This window comes from Vitis riparia, chromosome 14, assembly GCF_004353265.1.
Source record: "Vitis riparia cultivar Riparia Gloire de Montpellier isolate 1030 chromosome 14, EGFV_Vit.rip_1.0, whole genome shotgun sequence".
In the NCBI taxonomy this organism is placed as follows: Eukaryota; Viridiplantae; Streptophyta; class Magnoliopsida; order Vitales; family Vitaceae; genus Vitis; species Vitis riparia.
In genome coordinates this window covers 2241355-2262616 of record NC_048444.1, presented here as the reverse complement: position 1 = coordinate 2262616, position 21262 = coordinate 2241355, and the positions used below count along the sequence as shown (strand labels likewise).

General features: G+C 37.0%; 3 protein-coding genes and 1 non-coding gene across 5 annotated transcripts; 2 read left to right on the top strand and 2 right to left on the bottom strand.

The window, feature by feature from the left end:
- Positions 1–181: 181 nt before the first annotated feature.
- LOC117930084 (probable inactive receptor kinase At2g26730) lies at positions 182–3448 on the bottom strand. The gene is made up of 2 exons (XM_034850533.1): positions 1181–3448; positions 182–1082 (listed from the first exon to the last, which is right to left on the bottom strand). Exons 1-2 carry the CDS (start codon positions 2463–2465, stop codon positions 508–510), a joined length of 1860 nt encoding a protein of 619 aa, XP_034706424.1. The 5' UTR covers positions 2466–3448; the 3' UTR covers positions 182–507.
- Positions 3449–5743: 2295 nt separating this feature from the next.
- Positions 5744–16177, top strand: LOC117930254 (DNA repair protein UVH3). 2 transcript variants are annotated; one of them, XM_034850819.1, is made up of 15 exons: positions 5744–5889; positions 5971–6221; positions 6314–6483; positions 6578–6680; positions 7304–7381; positions 7498–7551; positions 8738–8922; positions 9126–10722; positions 11230–11424; positions 12049–12134; positions 12436–12721; positions 12840–12976; positions 13754–13838; positions 14403–14954; positions 15214–16177. In XM_034850819.1, the coding sequence occupies exons 1-15, from the start codon at positions 5802–5804 to the stop codon at positions 15883–15885; spliced, it is 4539 nt and encodes a 1512-aa protein (XP_034706710.1). In that variant the 5' UTR covers positions 5744–5801; the 3' UTR covers positions 15886–16177. The 2 variants fall into 2 exon arrangements, with proteins under 2 accessions (XP_034706710.1, XP_034706711.1); XM_034850820.1 differs by lacking the exons at positions 5744–5889; positions 5971–6221 and having other exon boundaries at positions 6394–6483; positions 6586–6680.
- LOC117931477 lies at positions 8061–8263 on the bottom strand. The gene has a single exon (XR_004654050.1). It is a non-coding gene; the product is annotated as a small nucleolar RNA U3 (small nucleolar RNA).
- Positions 16178–17451: 1274 nt separating the features above from the next.
- LOC117929606 (WAT1-related protein At5g40230-like) lies at positions 17452–20838 on the top strand. The gene is made up of 8 exons (XM_034849940.1): positions 17452–17994; positions 18093–18161; positions 18256–18369; positions 19492–19732; positions 19852–20010; positions 20103–20254; positions 20411–20565; positions 20626–20838. The coding sequence occupies exons 1-7, from the start codon at positions 17804–17806 to the stop codon at positions 20562–20564; spliced, it is 1080 nt and encodes a 359-aa protein (XP_034705831.1). The 5' UTR covers positions 17452–17803; the 3' UTR covers position 20565; positions 20626–20838.
- The last annotated feature ends 424 nt before the right edge of the window (positions 20839–21262 follow it).

Here is a 21262-nt window from a genome sequence, read left to right as displayed (position 1 = left end):
CTTGATATGAGATTGCCCTATCAAAGAAACCAACTGAGAAGTGAGAAGAAGGCAATTATTCTTGACAGACACCAATTTCCCATGTAAAAGGAAAAGCAAGTGGAGAGCCAACACCCAGTGCCTCTCTTGGAGCCAAATGAGTGACCAACCTTCTGGACTCTTGAATGACTTGACTCTTGATATGAGATTGCCCTATCAAAGAAACCAACTGAGAAGTGAGAAGAAGGCAATTATTCTTGACAGACATCAATTTCCCATGTAAAAGGAAAAGCAAGTGGAGAGCCAACACTTGATCATTTATATATTTGACTCATATAAGACTTAATGCTGCCATTATTGAAATGAAATCTTGGAATTTTTGTAGTACAGCAATTTCAGATTCTTAAAGTAGAAAGGAAAGCTGAAATGCAGATTAGGGAAAAATGAAAGTTTTCCTCTGTCTGAGCTATTTTATTTTATTTTTTTTTCTATGATTTTGATGAATGAGGGCATTTGCTTTCTAATGATTCAGACCTCAAAAACCAGGGATCTCTCCTCTTCCTCTTTTATTGCGTTGATCATATAAGCAACTTTGCTCATGGTTGGCCTGGTCTCAGGGGAACGGTTCACACATTTTATGGCTACCTGTAGCAGGTCTACCATCCTTGCTTCACTTGCACCATGGGAAATTAGCCTCTTGTCAAAAACCTCTACTGTCCATTCTTCTCGGACCGCTGAGTGAACCCATCCAGCCAAGTCGAATCCACTGTTCTGGACTAGTTTTCCAGTTAGTAGCTCCAGGAGAATCACACCAAACGCATATATGTCTGCATTGAAGGTGCTGTTGGATGAAGTGGCACCAGTTTGCTCAATGGCTCTACGGCTATTTGTAGCGGAAAGTGATGGCAGTTCTTTACTGTCTGCCTCCCTTAGCCCGTATTCGCTAATGCATGGGACCATGTTTCTGTTTAGTAAAATGTTGGAGGACTTCAGGTTACCATGGGCAATCCCATCTGAATGAAGCTCCTGATGCATGAAGGCTAATGCTTCTGCAATGGTAGCTGCAAGATTGAGCCTGCTGCTCCAGCCCAATGGTTGGTCCCCTGTAATTCACATGTACTCATCATCATTATTCAATGAAGGGCAATTTTCAGCTCTATGCCATAGATTTAGGCTGCAAAAGAAGAGCAACGGAAATTACCACTGAGAAGCTGGTAGAGGCTGCCATTCTGCTGATATTCATAGATCAAGAGCTTCTCCAGTTTGGAACAGTAGAAGGCAAGGGCAGGCAATACGTTTGGATGCTTCACTTGGTCTATTCTCTGCATTCTCTTCTTAAATTCATCACTTGAAATTGCCCAGTCCTTAATCCTTTTCACAACCAGAGTCATCCCTTTGTCGAAAATGACCTTATAGAGGCTGCCATGCTTTCCTCTCCCAAGCAACTCAGCAGGAGCAGTGAGTAAATCTTCAAACTTCAACCCATTTACCACTGGACTAGTAAGAACTACTAGTGATGTGCTCGACACCAAAGCACTTTGATCACCTGAAATAACCGAAAAGTCTGATCTGCTCAGGCCTGTTTTGTATCCACTTGATTCAGCACTAGGCTTCTTGCCACTATCATCCACTGCTACAATCTTGTTTGTTGCATCGACTTTCTCTTCTTTTGTCCTCCGTTTACAAAGCCTGAAAACCACAAACATGATCAAAACCAAAACTATCAAAGCGTAGCCCGAGTACATGAGAAACTCTTCCTTGGAGACTTTCTTTGGACATTTATTTGGCAGTGGATCACCACATAATCCAGGATTGCCCAAGAAGCTGCTTTCATTGAAACGGTCCTCAACATCTGGAATAGGACCTCTGAACAAGTTGTTGGAGACATCGAACTGCTCCAGGTTGGAAAAGTCCAGTTTGGGAACCTTCCCAGTGAGCTGGTTGTTTTGAGCCAGGAAGGTCGTTAGACCAGAAATCCGAGACAAATCTGGCAGGTCCCCAGAGAGGTGATTGTTTGAAATATCGAGTTTTTTCAAATTATTCAACATGGGGAGGGAATCTGGAAGTTTTCCTGAGAATCGGTTCCCACTAATGTTCAAGCGAGCCAGTTGTTTGCAGTCTGCAATCTCTTTTTGGACATCTCCGCTGATACTGTTGTTGCCAACACTAAGATAATTAAGAGACGCAGCAAGAGATTGCTTAGTACAGAGGGAACCCACATCAAGAATTCCAGCCAGGCTCAGCCCATCGAGAGAGATTTTCTGCACAGATTGGTTCTTTTTATCACAAGTTACACCGTTCCACCCATCCAAACATGGATCAGTGTCTAAATTCCAACCAGCAGCTTGAGCAGCTTGGCCATTGCTGCCAGAGAGGCTCCCAAGAAAATTGATGAGGGCCTGCCTAACATCTGGTTCAATGGAACTAGTAGTGTGGAATAGGAGAAGGAATGAAATGAAGAGAACCCAGATGGGGACTTGATCCATTACTGGATGATCAGAGGTTTTCAGTGTGGCTCTCTGTAAGGAAGTTGGGAGTTGAAGGCATGAGATGCTTTTGTGCTGCTGGGATTATGGAAAGAATGGAAGGAACAAGGAGAAAACCCCAACTATAAAATGGTTGCTTCACTAGTTGTAATGCCATTTGGCTGATTTTCCAATGAAAAACTGTACTCTTATGCCATTGATTGCCGCTATAGAGTTAGCAAACAAACCATTCTCCTCCAAACTTATATTTGAATATTTGGCGCCGGCAAGTAGAAACTGCTGAATGGGCATTGTCATGTCCTTCTCAATGACGTGTTTTCAATATTCATGAAGCTGATCATCTACCAAGTAGGGTTAAATTTCATCCAGGATCCAACTAAGTATGGTGAGAACCCGATCGGTACATGACTTTTATAAAGGGTTACATCACTTCGGCTTCGGCTGCTAATTGTAAGAAGACAAAGCATTTATACTATAAAAAAAAAAAACATCACGGTATCCCTTGTGGCTTTCCTAGTTATCTAACCATTGTAACTTTCAAAGCCTGATTCTGGAGGACTATCAGAATGGGTTGGGGAATCAGGGGGCTTGAGGAATATTGTTACGATCCACCTGCAGGTTTGGAATAAAAAAAGGGAGCTTCAGTTCAGAAAGGTCCAAGCATGTGGCAAACCCATGGAATCAAAACTGAAATTGCTGAAATTGGCATATATCCCTTTATCTCCATTGTTCATTTTTCACAATCATCTGACTGAAATCTCTAGGAAAATCCATAGGTGTTTATGTTTGAAAGATTGGTCATTCCAAATCATAACCATTCATAAAACATGTAGAAAGTGACCCAATTAGTTTAATTTTCATACTATGAAGCATTTAAAATGGTGAAGAATTGGAATTATGGACTGATTTGATTGTCTTAAGGTAAAATTAAGTACTATGCATGGACTCCCCTCTAAAGCATAAATTATTTCATTTATTTGTTGTAATTACTTTTGGTTCTTGAAAAGTAGTAAAAAAAAGAAAGAAAAATATTTAAAAAATTAATTTTCTGTATTTGATTTTATTATAAAAAAATATGAAAAAAATAAAATATAATTAAAAATTTATACATTTTTTAATTATTTAATTTTTATATAAAAGAATCAAATAAAAAAGATAAATCTTAAATAACATAATAATGTAGGACTCAACAATTGCAATTTGCAAATAGGAAGCACCCTGTTGCTATCGACCTTTTTCTCACAAGTAACGACAAAAAAATTGAAGTCCTAGCATCATATTGGAATTGGGGTGATAAAATAGCCCATTGACAGAAACCAAGAAAACTGTGATCCTTCTCCTGAGAACAATCGTGTTAAAGAGAAGGAAATGACAAAAGGAACAAGAGAGGATGTTTTCATGGTTGAACTCCAGAATCACAAGCCACTATTTCTCCCCGTAGTAATAGGCAGTGCTGAGCATTAGTGCCACGGTAGCACCTTGAACGACAACACGAGCTCTCATTAGTTTCTGACCTAGATGGGAATTCCCTTTCTTGAAACTGATCAACCCAGCTGTGAGTACTCCAGCAGTTAAAAGTGCCCCTGAACCATGAAAAACCCATCAAAGTTAGTGTTGGTCATGGAGAATAAATATAGAAATTTTGCTTCAAAGATCAAGTCCCCTTGGACCATTTTGTTATTTTTCATAAAGGTCATCTCACAGAGAAACCGTAGATTGGGATAAACGGTTACAAGGCATTGTTTTGTTTAAACTGGCACATAGGTTTAGAAACAAAGGATGTCTGTGAATGGAAAGGAATTGACTACCCTGACTACTTTCTTTGAATGCCCTGACTGCTGTTATTCATATTTTCGTGGTTCAGAAGGAATATGAAACAGTATCTGAGACACACCACCAATCTATATCGACATTGGCACTACTACTGCATCCACCACAGTAACCATTATAGTGCAACTGCTGTCCCATGATTTCCATATTCGTCATTTTCGATTCCTACAAATGCCAACAAGCTTGGTCGACACCGTTATCCCTATCATGATCTGCACATCCAAACAATCAGCAACCAAGGTCACAACCACTGCTAATTCCACCAATACTACCTTCACTTCCAACACATCACTGCCGCTTCCCAGCCAACCTACATTATCTTTTCTTTACGGCGACTAGCACCACCTCTGCTCCCAGAACTCCCAAATCCATATCATTAAGTATACTGACCCACAAAGTGTGTATTAGACCCTTTAATTCAAAGAACTCCATGAAAAAGAATTCAGGTAAATCTAATTCAAATCTTACCCCAAATTGATTTCCCCTCAAACAAACACTGTCACATTCCAACCAACAACTTGTAACCATGTACACAATTCATAGCTCCCATCACATTCTTAAAATCATCAGTTTTTTTAAACCCATAATCTTTTCAGTCACACTTGATCCCCATACGGCTAAAAATTGGGGCTTAAAAGGAATTTGATCATAAGATTCACCTGAAATTCTCATTTGGCACAATACCACACAAGTGATTGAAGCTATGCAAAAACCCTAGACATCACAAGATCTAAGAGTTGAATATATGCCAGTACGTAGGTTCCTTTCAGTAACTGTCTTTGATCGCAATGACGTTATGAATTCGATGCAGGTATGAAATACAATTAAAGTACTTGCATAGCATAACATGAATAAAGCATACAACTCCATGTTATTTCATCCCAAAGTTTCAATCTTTCTCAGCAGGAATGAACACCATCAACCCTTTTCCAAATTCAAGTTCTCCAAAACAACAAACAGATAGAAGGGCATTTTCAGAAACCCAACATAATTCAAAAAAGCAAAGCATCATCTAAATCAGACCTAACAATTGCATATAAAAAAAAAAAAGGATCAACATGAACAGATAAAAATGGTAGGAAAAAGAAAAGCGATTGAAATTACCGATGGGAACGAGAGGGTTTTTGACACGCTTCTTCTGCTCAAAGAGTTGATCCAATTCAGAATCAGCAGTTCCCATTTTCTCCATCAAACGCCCAAAACTCAGCTCCGCTTCCGCTTTGTGGTCTAGGAGACGACACAGTATCTGAATTTTGCTTTTTCAATTTACATATATATAGCTTTAGCATTTGCCATCGGGGCCCTGTACTTTCACATAATTTCGTTTTGGGTCCGATCCGGCCCAGAAAAATGAGCCCATACCCCTTCCTCCAAAAGTCAGCAGGCTAGGCAGGTAGGAAACGACGCCGATTCATTCACCCAAACATCACTATAAAATGAGAGCAGTTCATCATTTTGGTCGTAGGCGGCAACGACAACAACAGAAGAGGAAGCGTAGGGAGCAAGATGGGAGTGCACGGTCTCTGGGAACTTTTGGCCCCTGTCGGTCGCCGTGTGTCTGTCGAGACTCTTGCCGGAAAACGACTCGCCATAGGTTCATCGTAACCCTGGCTTGAACCCTTGCCCTAAAACCCACATAATTTCTGATACGAATTTTAATCGTATTGTTCTGCAGATGCGAGTATATGGATGATACAGTTCATGAAGGCAATGCGAGACGAGAAAGGAGAGATGGTGAGGAACGGTCACCTGTTAGGGTTCTTCCGACGCATATGCAAGCTCCTCTTCCTACGCACTAAGCCCGTTTTCGTTTTCGACGGCGGCACCCCTGCCCTCAAGCGCCGCACCGTTGTCGCTCGTCGCCGGCAGCGAGAAAATGCTCAGGCCAAGATTCGGAAAACTGCCGAGAAATTGCTCCTCAATCACGTCAGTTTCATCAGTTTCTTATGAATTTATTACTTCTGATGCTGTATCTTAGTTATACTGAGTACCTTTTTGTGATCGATTCCTTTCAATAGCTTAAGGCAATGAGGTTGAAAGAACTGGCTAAGGATTTGGAGAATCAGCGGCTGAACAACAATGACAAGGGGAAAAAGGTTTTATCATATCAAACGGAAACGGCTGGAGATGTTTCTGAAGGAAATAGTTCAGTATCCGGGACTTACAATCAGGAAAAGCTAGATGAAATGTAAGCTCCCGTTGGTAATTGTAATTTCTGGGAATTATTTGTTGGTACAGGATTTGGATAATCTTTTATAGTCTGTTTTGATGAGTTGATTTAGGTTGGCAGCATCCCTTGCGGCAGAGGAAGATGGGAATTTTGTAGGAGATGCAGGGATTTCTAATGAAGAAGATGATGATGATGAAGATGAAGAGATGATGCTTGTGAGTATTCCTCATCTTATTTGTCACAACATTTGGTGTATGTCCTGCATACCTTGACTATCATGATTACTAGGTTGAATTGACTTTGCCTGTTGTCTTGATTCTGGACTGGTTTTAGCCGATTTTTGATCCTGAATGCGTTTAAAAATTTTAATTTGGGAATTATATTGGTTAACTTGTTGCAGCATTATAGACCCACAAGTGAAATCCTAAAAATGTTGAACACTTTCCAAGGCTTTCTTTGGTGCATTGAAAACATGTATGCTTTTCGAAATTATGTTTGAATCTAGGATGGGAATGTACTATCCTTTGCATGTATCTGATATTTAGTTTTATGATGTATTTGCAAAACAGAATGAAATATGTCAAGAAAGTTCTCATCATTATTTGGGTTGACGTTGAATTCATGACTTCTGCAAAATAGAAACCTTTGGTTGAATTATATGATCTTGCTGATGAGATAGTCATAATTTCCCTCTTGTACTGTCTGGATGGTACAGAAACCTAATAGGATTATCAATGCATTCAAGATTGCTTGTTATTTTCTAGGATCAACAACATTTCATTGATTTCAATTTCTTACTCATTATATTCTGGTTAGTTTAATTTAATTGATCTTGCAGCCAATTATGAATGGAAAAGTCGACCCAGCTGTATTAGCTGCATTGCCTCCATCAATGCAGCTTGATCTTCTTGTGCAGGCAAGTCATAAATATACATAATTATGGATTCTCGTGAGTTCTGTTTGTTCAGCACCCTTTCCCTTTGCTTTGTACTCATTTATTCTTATTTAAGACACTGAATTTCTGTTTTGTAGATGAGAGAGAAATTGATGGCAGAAAACAGACAAAAATATCAAAAAGTGAAAAAGGTAGTTTCTTGAAAACCTTAATATGGATGTTAGAGTGATTCTTTGATGTGATTCAAACATGAGATTGCAAACTTGGCATGTGCACTGTAGCCAATAAATATGATCTGCTATGCTCAACTTATCATAGTGGTGCTTAGATGTGTGAATCCTTGCTCAATACTACAGCAACTGATAACTGAAAGTTAATGAATAATTACTGAAAGCACACAATTAAGGTTGTGACTTGGCATATTGTAAGAATTTTTTGTATGTACACTGAGAGCAATGAGACATATCAGTAAGCTTGACTACCCAAGTTGGCTAAGAATGATGGGATCAGTGTACCAGTGAGTGATGAGATACACCTATCATATTTTAAATTTTCTGCTCAGGTGGTGGAATTTGGGATGCTAAAATAAAAAAATCGATGAGATCATTTGCAATTTGGAAATTTTCTGTATAGATTGTGGTAGTACCTTTGGCTTTGTCAACCTGGTCAATCTATATTTTGATAGTCAAAATTGAGGTGTAGTCTGTCGGACAACCGAATGATCATCCCAGTTTGAGCTAAATTGGCTGAGAATGATCCTTTATCCTTCAAGGCTCTGAAGATCACTAAACTGTTAATCACACTCTGATCATTTGGTCATAACTCATCCACTAACTTAGGTTCCTGCTTCCTTGGACTCAAGGAGGCCAAGGTATAGCTTATAGAAATTCTATTAAGGTCGGTCATTGATCTGGCCAATTTTTTACAATCCAATAGAGGCTGGATTCTGTGGAGAAAGAAATGGAGCTTCTCCTTGGGAATAGGGAGCTCAGTTGAATAAAACATCCTCCACCTTAACACTTTCTACATGATGCCTCTTGAGATGGATTCTCAATTATTTGTACTTTGAAAGTGGGAGGAAAATATGTTACAAGAGTTAAGAATGGGAAAAAAAAATGGAACTATTATGTCACCTGCCCATTTCTCCTTAATGTCAATCACTAAAGCACCACTGCCCCAGTTTTCTGTAATGTATTTGGAGATTTACAGACTTGAGATTTGTAAAAAGGCTGCTGTACTCACTTGTTGCTTCCCATATGAATGAATTCTTCTTTACTCTGCTTAAATATGCCTTTATATCACTGCTATTTTATCCCTTGGATATTCACAAAATTGTAATTCCTCAGGGATGTTGATCATTGTTTCATCTATATCTAGGCCCCTGCAGAATTTTCAGAGTTACAAATACAGGCTTATCTTAAAACCGTTGCTTTCCGTCGGGAGATAGATGAAGTGCAGAAATCTGCTGCTGGGAGGGGGGTAGGTGGTGTGCAGACTTCACGGATAGCCTCTGAAGCCAATAGAGAATATATTTTCTCCTCATCATTTACTGGTGATAAAGAGTTAGTAATCTTATCTTTAATATGTTGTCTGTTACTATCATATCTTCAACATTTTGTCTGTTACTTATGGGTGGCAAGTAATGGTTGCATTGCTTGACATCAGCTTTTCTTATGTCTGCCTTTATAATAATATGCTGTTCTGTTGGCATCTTTCATTGTGATGAAGAGTAATATGATATCAATGACATGTTTAAATTTTCCAGAGCACTTACAAATGGTGGAGTAGAGAAAAATGGAGATAAGCAATATCAGATACCAACAGAGTGTCCTCCAGATTCCCCGAATAATGTTGCATCTACCAGTAAGTCCAATACTGCCGCAGAATCGGTTGCAGGTGAACCTGCAAGTGTTTTTAATGATGATGTTGAGACATACCTGGATGAGCGGGGGCGTGTCCGAGTTAGTAGGGTAAGAGCTATGGGAATTCGTATGACCCGAGATCTACAAAGGAATTTGGATTTGATGAAAGAGATTGAGCAGGATAGAACAAATGAGGATAATAACGGAATTGTTACATTAAACAAAACAAATGAGCAGTCTATCCCTGACAATGGGGCTTCTATAGAGATATCCTTCGAAGATGATGGTGAGCACAACTGTTTAAATGGTGATGAGGAATTATTTGCTAGTTTGGTAGCAGGAAATCCAGTGATAATTTCTTCTTCTGATGCTGCTCTCTCAAACAGACGACCAGCTGATTCTGCTTCAGATTCTGACTGGGAGGAGGGAATCATTGAAGAGAAAGGTGGTAGCTGTATTGACAATGTTGGAGTGGAAATTAAACCATCTGTTATGGAAGAAAGAGTTAGTGATGATAGTGAAGTGGAATGGGAGGAAGGACCTTGTGATGTTTCAAAAAATGTGTCAGCATGCCCATCTAAGTTTGGAAATCCTGCTTCCAAAGGAAGGTTGGAAGAAGAAACTGATCTCCAGGAAGCAATAAGGAGAAGTCTTGAAGATTTAGGTGGTGAGAAAGCTGTTGGTAAATCATTTAAAGATTCGGATATTAAGGAATATGATGAAAAGGTTCATGAAGTTAAAGATGATGCATTTCGTCAAGAAAATGATAAGGCTGAACAAGATTTTCCATTGGAAAATTTACCAGAGCAAAATGGATCATTTTGTAAAATTGTGGATGTAGTTGAGAAACTTGATAGTGTGGATGGAATGAACACCTCACAGAGCATTGATGCATCAGGGAGACAGTTGACATCATTGCTGGCAGACAATCCTCATAAGATGGAAGTACTGAATAATGAACTGTGTGAAGAATACCAGAAAGATGTTGGTGAAAGTGGAAATGTGGGAAGAGAAACAAATGAGGTCTATATGATTAGGGAGCAGCTCTCTCATGCCTCAAAGAAGAGTGTTGATACATCTACTTTGGCTAACAGTTGTTCGGGAGATGGTTCACATATTTCTGATGCAATGTTGGGTAACATGCCTGACGCTACTCCTGCTGATTCAAGCAAGTATGATTCTGAAGCTGCACCAAGATGGCATTCAAATGAGACAACTGACCCTGCCATTCCTCCAGGAGAAACTTGTATAAAAGGAAAAACTGCTGTTGAGCAAAAATTGGCTGAAGGAAATAATCATGTTAATTTTTTCATGGAAAAAGAGCGGAACATGGGTAATTCCGTAACTGAGGACAAAAAAAATGTTCAGTTTGGAGTTACTGAGGATGTTTTGGAGGAAATGATGATTCTTGATCAGGAATGCTTAAATTTGGGAGATGAACAGAGAAAGCTTGAAAGAAATGCTGATTGTGTCAGCAGTGAGATGTTTGCAGAGTGCCAGGTGTGTGTTTAGACTTGGTTATTAAATTAAGGAATGCATTATCACATCTAACAGACTGACTAGTAATAGCTTGTAATTTTTAATCTATGATTTTCATTGCATGAAAAATCAATTTCTGTTTACTATTTGTTAGACAGGATTCTTTGTAATTTTAATTTTTTGTTATTATACTGTTATTACTGTTACTATTATTAGCATTTGTCATTATTACCATGTTTACTACTACAGTGTTTATATTATTACTGGTCATGTTTTATTTTTATTTTTTTGGTTTTGGGTGTTTGCAGGGGTGTGGTGGGGAGTGGGCATGTGTTAGGGTTGGGTTATTGGGTGGATTATTTGTTTTGGCATGGGAAAGTTGTCATTTATCTCTTTGGTTTGGTTTTCCTTTCTTCAAAGAGGAGTTCAAATGTTGATCTGTATTTCTTCTTTTCTATTGATAAATTTCATTCTTCTAAAAGAAAGCCATCTATATTTAATGCATCTGATTTTCTTTTTTGATTGCAGGAACTTCTCCAAATGTTTGGCTTACCATATATTATTGCACCTATGGAAGCTGAAGCTCAATGTGCTTATATGGAACTTGCAAACCTTGTTGATGGAGTTGTAACAGATGATTCAGATGTATTCTTGTTTGGAGCACGAAGTGTTTACAAGAATATATTTGACGAACGCAAATATGTTGAGACCTATTTTATGAAGGTGAGGATAGAACAGTACCCTCCTGATTCTTCTCATAGTTTTTTTTTTTTTTTTTAAATTTAGTAGCAGCCTAGGTAATAGATATGTTTCAAGCATGGTAATATACATTGGAAATTCGATACCACATTAATGTTGTATGAACTTCAAAACCTTTATCTGAGTTGTCTTGCAAAGAAAGGTGGTAAGATATGTAGACATTAGTGGAATGGTTTGGAGAGGAGTAAGACAAATTGTTTAAGAGAAGGCAAGGCAAGAAAAACAAGATTAAAGGGAGAAGGGTACAGTCTTGTACCTAGGAGTTCAAGCTGAGCAACTCTTAGCAACTTCAAGTTGTTTTCCATTCCAAATTTATCTTCTTTTTTTTCCCCATGTTTTTTCTTTTCAGAGAGTCCTGACATGGCAAGATGCTAAAGTAATTTGTAGCATGCTATAGTTCCATTTCAGTAACTACTTATAAACTTAGCTACTAGCATTCCTTCTAATTAATTGGTATAGTAAAATCCCCCTTGGATATCGTAGTATTTCCAATAAAAATAAGTTCCCAAGTAAACTCAAGTTTCTTTTCTGATTATCATGCTCAGCATTCGCAATCGACTTACCGTCATCCCCTTTTTTGGTTTTCAGGACATTGAGACCGAGCTTGGATTAAATAGAGAAAAATTAATTCGCATGGCACTCCTTCTTGGGAGTGATTATACTGAGGGTGTTAGGTAAATTGCCATGTTGGAAGTTCGGTTCGGCTTTCTGAAATATCAGCAACTAATGTTAGTCATGTTCTGTTCTTTTACATTTGGGCCTTGCCATGAGTACTCCTGTTTCCTCATTGATGCAAAGTCATTCTTTTAATCCTGTTCTTTTGGAAAATTTATGCATCATGATCATCATAAACAAGTGGTAGAAACTTGACAGTATTTATCAGTAGATACACAGGATGTATACACAGATGTTGAGTTCATGTTTATTAAGTAAATATCTAATTTTTATTTTTATTTTTTGGTTCAAATGATGTAGTGGAATTGGCATTGTTAATGCTATTGAAGTTTTAAATTCTTTTCCTGAGGAGGACGGTCTTCATAAGTTCCGGGAGTGGGTTGAATCACCAGATCCAAACATCCTAGGAAAGGTTAATGTTGAAACTGGATCCAGTTCGAGGAAACGAGGATCCAAGGTTGGAAGTGGCGACCAGAGTCACTCAAAAAACAATATGGATGCATTTGATGAAAATGTTTCCCAAAACGAGCACAATGAGTCTGTTGATGACATTCAATCTGGAAAGCAGATCTTCATGGATAAGCACGTAATTACTATATTACCTGCCTTAGGTTTTACCTTATTAATTTTGCTGTATTATTGAAGAAATCATTTGTGGCTTATGCATTGCTTTTGAATATTATGAATTCTTTTGTTTTATTTAGAGAAATGTGAGCAAGAACTGGCACATTCCTTCTTCTTTTCCAAGTGAAACAGTTATCTCTGCATATGCCTCTCCCCAAGTGGACCAGTCAACAGAGCCTTTCTCGTGGGGAAAACCAGATCTTTTTGTTCTTCGCAAGTGAGTTGGCTTTAAATTTCAACAATTTTTGAAAGAGATTGGTGTGTTGGATTAAACCTTGATGATTTGTTTTCCTTCCAATATGTCAACCTTTATAGCTTTAATAACCAGAGTCTGTAGATGCAGAGACATTAAGGAAACCATTAGAAGGTTAAAGATTCTAAATCAATTCTATTAATTAATTATAAAAATAATGCCATTTGTGTTGGAGATGGGTCCTTGTCCTATTAATCTCACCTGTGCAAATTAATATGGGTAGAGCCATAATATTTTATATAATTTTTAGTGGATTTATGTGATTGGTGAATAACTTATATGGATATTAATTTTCCTTCTTAGCAGAACATGGGAATATGTGTTTCATGTCATTACATTTTTCCCATTTCTTGGAGCATTCCAAATATGTAGGTTTGGTTTTCACTGACCAAATGCTAGAGGATTATGTTCTTGTTGATGCACTTTTAACTTCTTGTCACCATGAAACCATGTTCTAGATTCCACCAATTTCCTTGTCAGCAAAGTTTTTGTCATATGGGAATGTATCTGTCACTAGTTATTCTGGTACTACCTGTCTGCTGCCTTGGAACTGTATTGCTGGCTTCCACCTAAGTTATATGCTGTAGCAAGTGGTTCATCCTGACTCCTTTAGCAACAGTGTTTCCATGTTATTATGCTGAACCAACTTGAGGTCCATATAGAACTCATAGAGAGATCTTATTTGCATATTTTGTGTTGAAATTCATATTTGAGTGCCTGACAAGCTTTGTTTGCATACAGATTGTGTTGGGAAAAGTTTGGTTGGGGTAACCAGAAGGCTGATGAGTTGCTACTACCTGTTTTGAAAGAGTACAACAAACATGAGGTCAGGAGTCTCTCTTTCTCTCACTGATGCACACACCCACACATGCATGTTGGGATGCACCCTTTGCAGCTTGTTCATCATCTATTTAAAGTGTGCATTTTCAACTCGTTCATCATCTATTTAAAGAATAATTTGGTGCATAGAACTTAATCAATACCTATATTGTTGACTTTCTCTGCCTACAGAGAAAGAGAAGAAAAGAACACTTGATTTAGTACTCCAAATTCTTTTTTGTATTTGAGGTCTGCATTGACTCAGAGCAACTCTTTGTTTTTCATATGTTCATGGTGAACACATGTTTTTATCATGCTATATTTTATTTTTTTCTCAGAAGTTATTTACTCATCAGCATTAGTAGATTATTTTTTATTTCATCATCTCCTTTTTCATGTTTGAGGTTTTGTTTTTTGTTTTCCATTTGTGGCAATTTTAATACTCTTATGTGCCTATCAAAAAATTGTTTATTTTTCATTTGTTCCCTTCTACTTGTTTTGGTGAAAGAGGAAGCTGAACGCTGATATCTTCTTATAAATTGTGTTGTTTTCATTGGCTTGATTGATGAAGACTCAATTGCGGTTGGAAGCATTTTACACTTTCAATGAGAGATTTGCCAAAATTCGTAGTAAGAGAATAAAAAAGGCTGTTAAAGGAATTACCGGGAGTCAAACCTCAGAGTTGTTGGATGATGCTGTGCAAGAAGGTTCTAAACATGGAAAGAGAAGCAAAGAGAGTCTTAGTAAACTTGACAACAAACAAGAAATTCCTATAAATGAAATAGGGAGTACTGCTGCTAGAAATGGGAGCAATGCTACAGCAAAAACAACTCCAAAGCAGTCAAGAAGAAGAAGGATCCGTAAGCCTGTTCCATCTGATGGAGAGAGTGCAGAACCTCCTGTGCAGGCAGGACAGAAGCAATGCAACGATACAGGATCAAGGAAGAATGGAAGAGGTAAAGGAAGAAAGAAAGGCCGGGGAGTCAGAAGGGGAAGAGGAAGAGGTAGGATACAAGAAAATCCTGGCTCTGAAATTAGTGGAACCAGCTCCAGTGATTGTAACAGTGGCAATGAGGAGGAAGTTCCAGCTCAAAAGTTGGACGGGTCAAATGAAGTGCGAAGGGTAAGTTTTTCTCTTTCCTGTAACTCAATCTATAGCACGGGCATATATTGTTGTTCTGGTAGAAATAGAACAGTGACCTAAATCCCCTTGGGTTGGTTTAGTTTTCAGGCATGCTTTGTCTGGTTATGGTTTAAAGAGGTGAAGAGTCCACAGTTTGTACATTCTAGATTGGTGCCTTGCGCAAACCAATCTAAGTTGGTGACTGAAGCAATTTTTTTTCTTTTTTAATTTTTAATTTTTACATGTTATAATCTTCCAGTCAAAACGTCCTCGGAAGGCTGTGAATTATGCTAATGATGATGTAGAAATTGATGATGAGGGCAAGTCATTAGACCAAGGCAACCAAAAGTGCACCAATGAGGAGGCAATGGAGCATGAGCCGTCTAGAGATCAGATTATATGTGGAGATGCTGCTGCTGATTTCAGTGGAAAGAACCAACAAAAAGCTGAAGATTCTTCACCTGGAGAAGACTTGTGTGGAGACTACCCAGAAACAGAAGGTGTCATGTGCATGGATGAAAATGAAATAGGTCAGTTAGATTCAAGAGATGATGATCCCACTTTTGCGGATGAATTTTCTGAAGATTACCTTAAAATGGGAGGTGGATTTTGTGTGGAAGAAGATGAGAAAGATAAGGACCACAATGCTCGCTCATACGACCAAGCTAAAGCAGACACCATCTCTGAAAATCCTGATCCTGAATCTGAACTCGGTATTGATCCAGCTGAATCAGTCTCAAGCCTGCAAAATACTGCAGAGGGATTTCAATCTGAACCAACATGTCAACCTGATACTGAACTGAATCTGGACTGTCCAAATGCAACAATTGGGCTGTCTATGCCGGAGAACACGGGAGACGACACTGGAACAAACACTGTAAAAGCTCTTCGTGCTATGCCTTTCTTAAGAAAAAAGAGAAGGTTGGGTTGAAAAATATCTAGTTTTCTGAAGTTGTATACATGTTTTCTTCCTTCCACGCTGAGTAGTGATATTTACAAAATGATATAGAAAGCTTAGAGAGTGGCTGTTTGTTTTCTGATGTCTCCCATTTTTTTGTATGTAAAGAAGCTAGGGAGAATTTTTGAAACGGCCTAACCACTCTGGTTATACAGGGACCATCCACCATTGGTAATGGACTAGAGCAATTGGATGACCTAATTGCTAGCGATTTTAATGTCCCCCGAATGGAGTTTGAGGTGGAACTTTCCTCCCTTTGTAAAAATTAATAAATAAATAGAGAAATCATTGATGTCCCTTTCAAAATAATGCTCCAATTCCTACAAAATAACAATTATTCAAATCAAATGATAACAACAACATTTGTCGTTGCCATTATTATTATTGTTAATCACTATTATCTATCATTCACAAATCAATTATTATTTTTTTCACAAATAATATGTATTAAATAAATTTATAATATTTGGGATTTATAACCCAAAAGTAAAATATCATACTAAACAGTGAGCCTGTAAGTATTAAGCTTAAAGTTTTGTTAATTATAGGTGCTTGAGTCTAATGGTAACTTGTCTTGACCTACCACATATTGTCAACGAGGATTGAAAAGTTTTCTACCTTGAAGTCAATTTGGTTTGGTCTGTTTTGGGTGTTTCATAACCCACTCTAATAAATGGAAATATAATTAATTAAATTTTTATTTCTATATTAAAAGTAATTAGGTTATGTTTGGATCCTGAAAAGTTCTAAGGAAAATGTGAGGAAAGAAGATAGAGAAAAAAATTCAATAAAAGAAAAAATAAAGGGAAATAAAAAATATATTTAAAATTAATAAATTATATATATATATATATATATATATATATATATATATCTTATTTTAAACTTTTTTCACTTATTTAACTCTTTTATATAAATATATGAACTTTTTAATAATTTTAATTATATTCGATTTTCTTTTATATATTTTTTTTTAGTAAAATCAAATATAAAAAAATAAATTTCAAAAATATATTTTTTTAATATTTTTGGAGAATCAAACAGGTTTTAAAAGTTTTTGCAAGATAGATCCAGACTTTGGTGATTGTACAATGTTGTGAAGGATCGGATCCAATCCCCTATAAAACCTAGCTATTATTTATAAAATCATATCCAACCTATTTAATTGTCCTTGTTTATATCATTGTAACATGACCTTAATACATTATTGTAACTTGACTCTTATGATAAAAGAGTTAATAATCTATATTAATGTTATAATAAATTAGACTGGTTAATAATTTATATTAGTTTTGTTATATTTTTATAAAAATTTAACTATAACCCATGATTATATACAACCTGTTTAATTATATACATTTGTGTGGATAATTTATTAGAAAATTAAAAAAAAAAAAAGGAAAAAGAAAATAAACCTCTTACCTTATCATAAAATATAGTGTTCCTGGCCTCATCTCACAGGGGGTCTTGATATTTTCAGGTGGGCCCAACACCCATGCCATTTTTGAACAGTCAGCATTTCAGCCTTCAAAAATACTGGTTCCTCCAAATTCAGACCTGCTGGAAGCAACATCTCCAAGAATGCAATGCTCTCAGTTTGCAATGTCTCACCTGTTTGATTCAGTAAGAACCTACTGAACCAAAACCCCACAATTCATCTGCAATCAGCTGAATAGGGTTCATCTATTTCTGCATATCCTATCATGTCAGGTCCAGAAAATGCAACAAAACCCAAAAAGGTGAATCTAATTTCTGCTTTACCAAAGTGCCCCATGACTGCCAAGCCAAAAACACCAACCCCATTTGCAGCCTAATTTTTGTCTATTAAATCCATCTTGGCGCACACAGTGGAAGTCATAGGCAAAGCCTTTGATGTTACAGAGGAAGAGAGATGGCAGATGGGCACTGTCTGAGGGACATGGTGCCATTTCTGGGCATGGTCACAGTGGAGGCCACCAATGTAGTCTTGAATGTCTTGTTTAAATCAGCCACATCTAGAGGGATGAGTGTCTATGTCTTCATTGTCTACTCTTATGCTGTTGCCACTCTTATTCTCTTCCCTTTGCTCTTCATCTTCAACAGGTTTGCTTTTCTATCCCCCAGTTTTCATCATCATATCATGCAATCTTTAACAGTACAACTTATGTCTACTTTTTTTGTTTTTTTTTTAATTTTTGCAGAAAGAGATTGCTTCTTCCCCCTTTCAAGTTCTCGCTCCTTTGTAAAATCTGCAGCCTTGGATTCATTGGGTACAGAATTTCTACTAACAACCTGTGGATATATGTTATGATTTTTCTGTGAATTATGTACTCACTTTTCTTTTAATGTATTCTGGGGTTTTAGGTTTTTAGCTGAAATAGTCGCATATAAGGGTATAGACTACAGTTCTCCAACTCTTGCTTCAGTTATCGGCAACCTCACACCAGCTCTTACTTTCACGCTTGCCATTTTTTTCAGGTTCTCCCTTTCTTCTTCTTCTTCTTCAAACCTCCATTGTCTTTCCCTTTTTGTCCCTGCATCTTTTTCTTTTTTGGGGTGTTTATGTAATTGCAATTGTTCTCTTTCTCTTCATCCATGGCCATATCATAGAAAATAATCCAAAAAAAGGAAGAATAGATAGAAGTAGCAGAATTGCTTAATTATTAGTTGTCACAATGAGCAAAATATACAGAATACTATGCATTACAAAAGTAAATAAGAGATTGAATACTCTATGTTTGTTTGTTTGTTTGTTTGTTAATGTGTCTGTATTTATTTTATTTTGTAGGGCGGTATAATAATGATTAGCGAACCATCCTCCTGTGTTACTAGCATTTCATTTAAATAATTTTTGTATGCTGTTAGCTGGCGAGCCAAGTGAAGAGACCTTGTAATGATTGTTAGAATGTATGATTATAAAGAATTAAGTTGAAGTAAAATACGGGAAGGAAATAGATTTTTCTGAATTGAAGAATACAGAAATGGACATCATTGTTTATTCTATGATTAGGTGCAAGAATTGTAAATATTTTCGTGCTTTTAAAGAATTAAGTTGAAGTAAAATATGGGATGGAAATAGATCTTCTGAATTGAAGAATACAGATATGGACAGCATTGTTTATTCCATGATTAGGTGCAAGAATTGTAAAATTTTCATGCTTTTGGAGAATCAAGTTGAAGTAAAATATGGGATGGAAAAATATTTTTCTCAATTGAAGAATGCAGAAATGGACATCACTGTCTATTCTATGATTAGGTGCAAGAATTATAAATTTTTCATGCTTTTCAAGGTTTTACCTGAGGCATTGTTTGGTATTTCATGTAATGGAAAGGATAGTTTAATTCTGAAGTCGAGTTTTGTCTATATGATTATGATAATCCAGTATAAAATATTGAATTCAATATTTAGTTACTGCAGAACTTAGGAGGATGGAAATATAGCAGGGGTTTTGTGACATTAGAATGGTGATGATCCAATCTTAGATAATTAATGAATTCAATTTCCTATATGATTATGATAATCCAGTATACAACCCTTTTCTTCTTGATCACCATCTGCAACTTCCGTATCTGTTTTGTCTTATTGGGTGCACCGAAAAGGATGGAAAAGCTAGCTTTGAGAAGCTTGAGTAGCTGGGCTAAAATCACAGGGACCATAGCATCAATATCAGGTGCATTGATAGTAGTTCTTTACAAGGGCCTTCAACTCACTTCAACTTCTTCTCCGTTGCAATTCATTTCATTTCATCAGCCTCTAAACTCACCGCAAATGAAATGGGTCATTGGTGGCCTTTTACTTGTTGCTGAAGACCTTTTGGTTTCAATCTGGTACATTGTTCAGGTATATTTCTCTGACGGTACCATAAAAACCATTGCTAGAACTTGAAATGGATAAAAATTTGGTGAGAACCTGGAAACTAAGAAAATTAAGCTGAATTTGCATTTGCTGGTGTCTTACAGGCCCAAGTGATGGAGGTGTACCCAGAAGAGCTAGTTGTTGTCTTCTTGAGCAACCTATGCTTGACCATCATATCTGCACCAGTATGCCTAATTGCAGAAAAAAACTTGAGTGTTTGGAGAGTTGAACTTGATATAGCATTGGCTGCTATTGTTTTCTCTGTAAGTACTATTGTACTACCATCACGGAGAATTTATCAGGGTATAGTGTTGGCTATCTGGAAATTCTAAATGTTGCTTCTCTTTCTGTTTAGGCATTCTGGGGGTCTGCTTTTGGAATGGTTGTACCCACATGGGTTGTGCGCTTGAAGGGCCCTGTCTATGTTGCAATGTTCAATCCATTGTCCATTGTCATTGCAACCGCCATGGGGGTTATGTTCCTTGGCGATACTTTATATCTTGGAAGGTAGCTAAATTTCTCCCTTCTTCCTCATTCTCTGTTTGGGCTTCATGCCCTTGGAATCAACTACAAGGAGAACCTTTCAGCATTTATTTGATTTACTTGGATTACCTATTTGTTTTTGCCATCTATTTACTTTGCCTATTTTTCTTCTTTTTGCAGCATCATAGGAGCGATAGTAATATCCATTGGGTTTTACATTGTAACCTGGGGAAAGGCAAAAGAAGAGACAATTGAGGACTTTGGAGTTGGAAGCTTGGAATCCTTGTCTAACCCAAAGATCCCTCTGTTGCTAAGCTGTCAAAGTGAAGTATAGGATATATATATATATATATATATATATATATATATATATATATATATATATATATATATATATATATATATATATATGATATATAAAATTCATTATTGTCAAAATGTAAATTGTTTTCTGAGTATCATTTTTCGAAATATCAAAAGAGTCATTGGCTGGAGTGTAGCAGAATCATGGGAACCAGTCTTTCTGTATGCATTCACACCTGGAATAGGGGTACAATATGGGTTTCATGATCTTCAATTTACCAAACAACCCAGCCAGATTTTCAGTTTAGCAGTCCATCCATGGTATGTGTCTGAGTTACTACCACATGACACTGTCTAAATGGACTGAATTGGATTTTTCTTGAAGGTTTGGCCCTACCCCCGCGTGAATCTCAAGCTCGTTAGGTGCCAATCCCATCAAACCACTGCCAGTGATGGACAAAACAAATAATACCCCTGTAGTGTGAAACTATAGCTGATGGCTATTGGACTCTGTTTGCCAGAAAAACTTTACTGCAAATATATTAGTTTCGAAACACAGAGACAAAATAACCCTTGTGCAAAGATATATAAGGTTTTTAAGGACCAATCATACTTATATTTATGAATGAGAAAGAATCATTTCAATATATCATATAGAATATTATAAAGGATAATAGAAACAAATACAATTATTGAATTCCAAAAACATCTTATATTTTTCCTCACTTT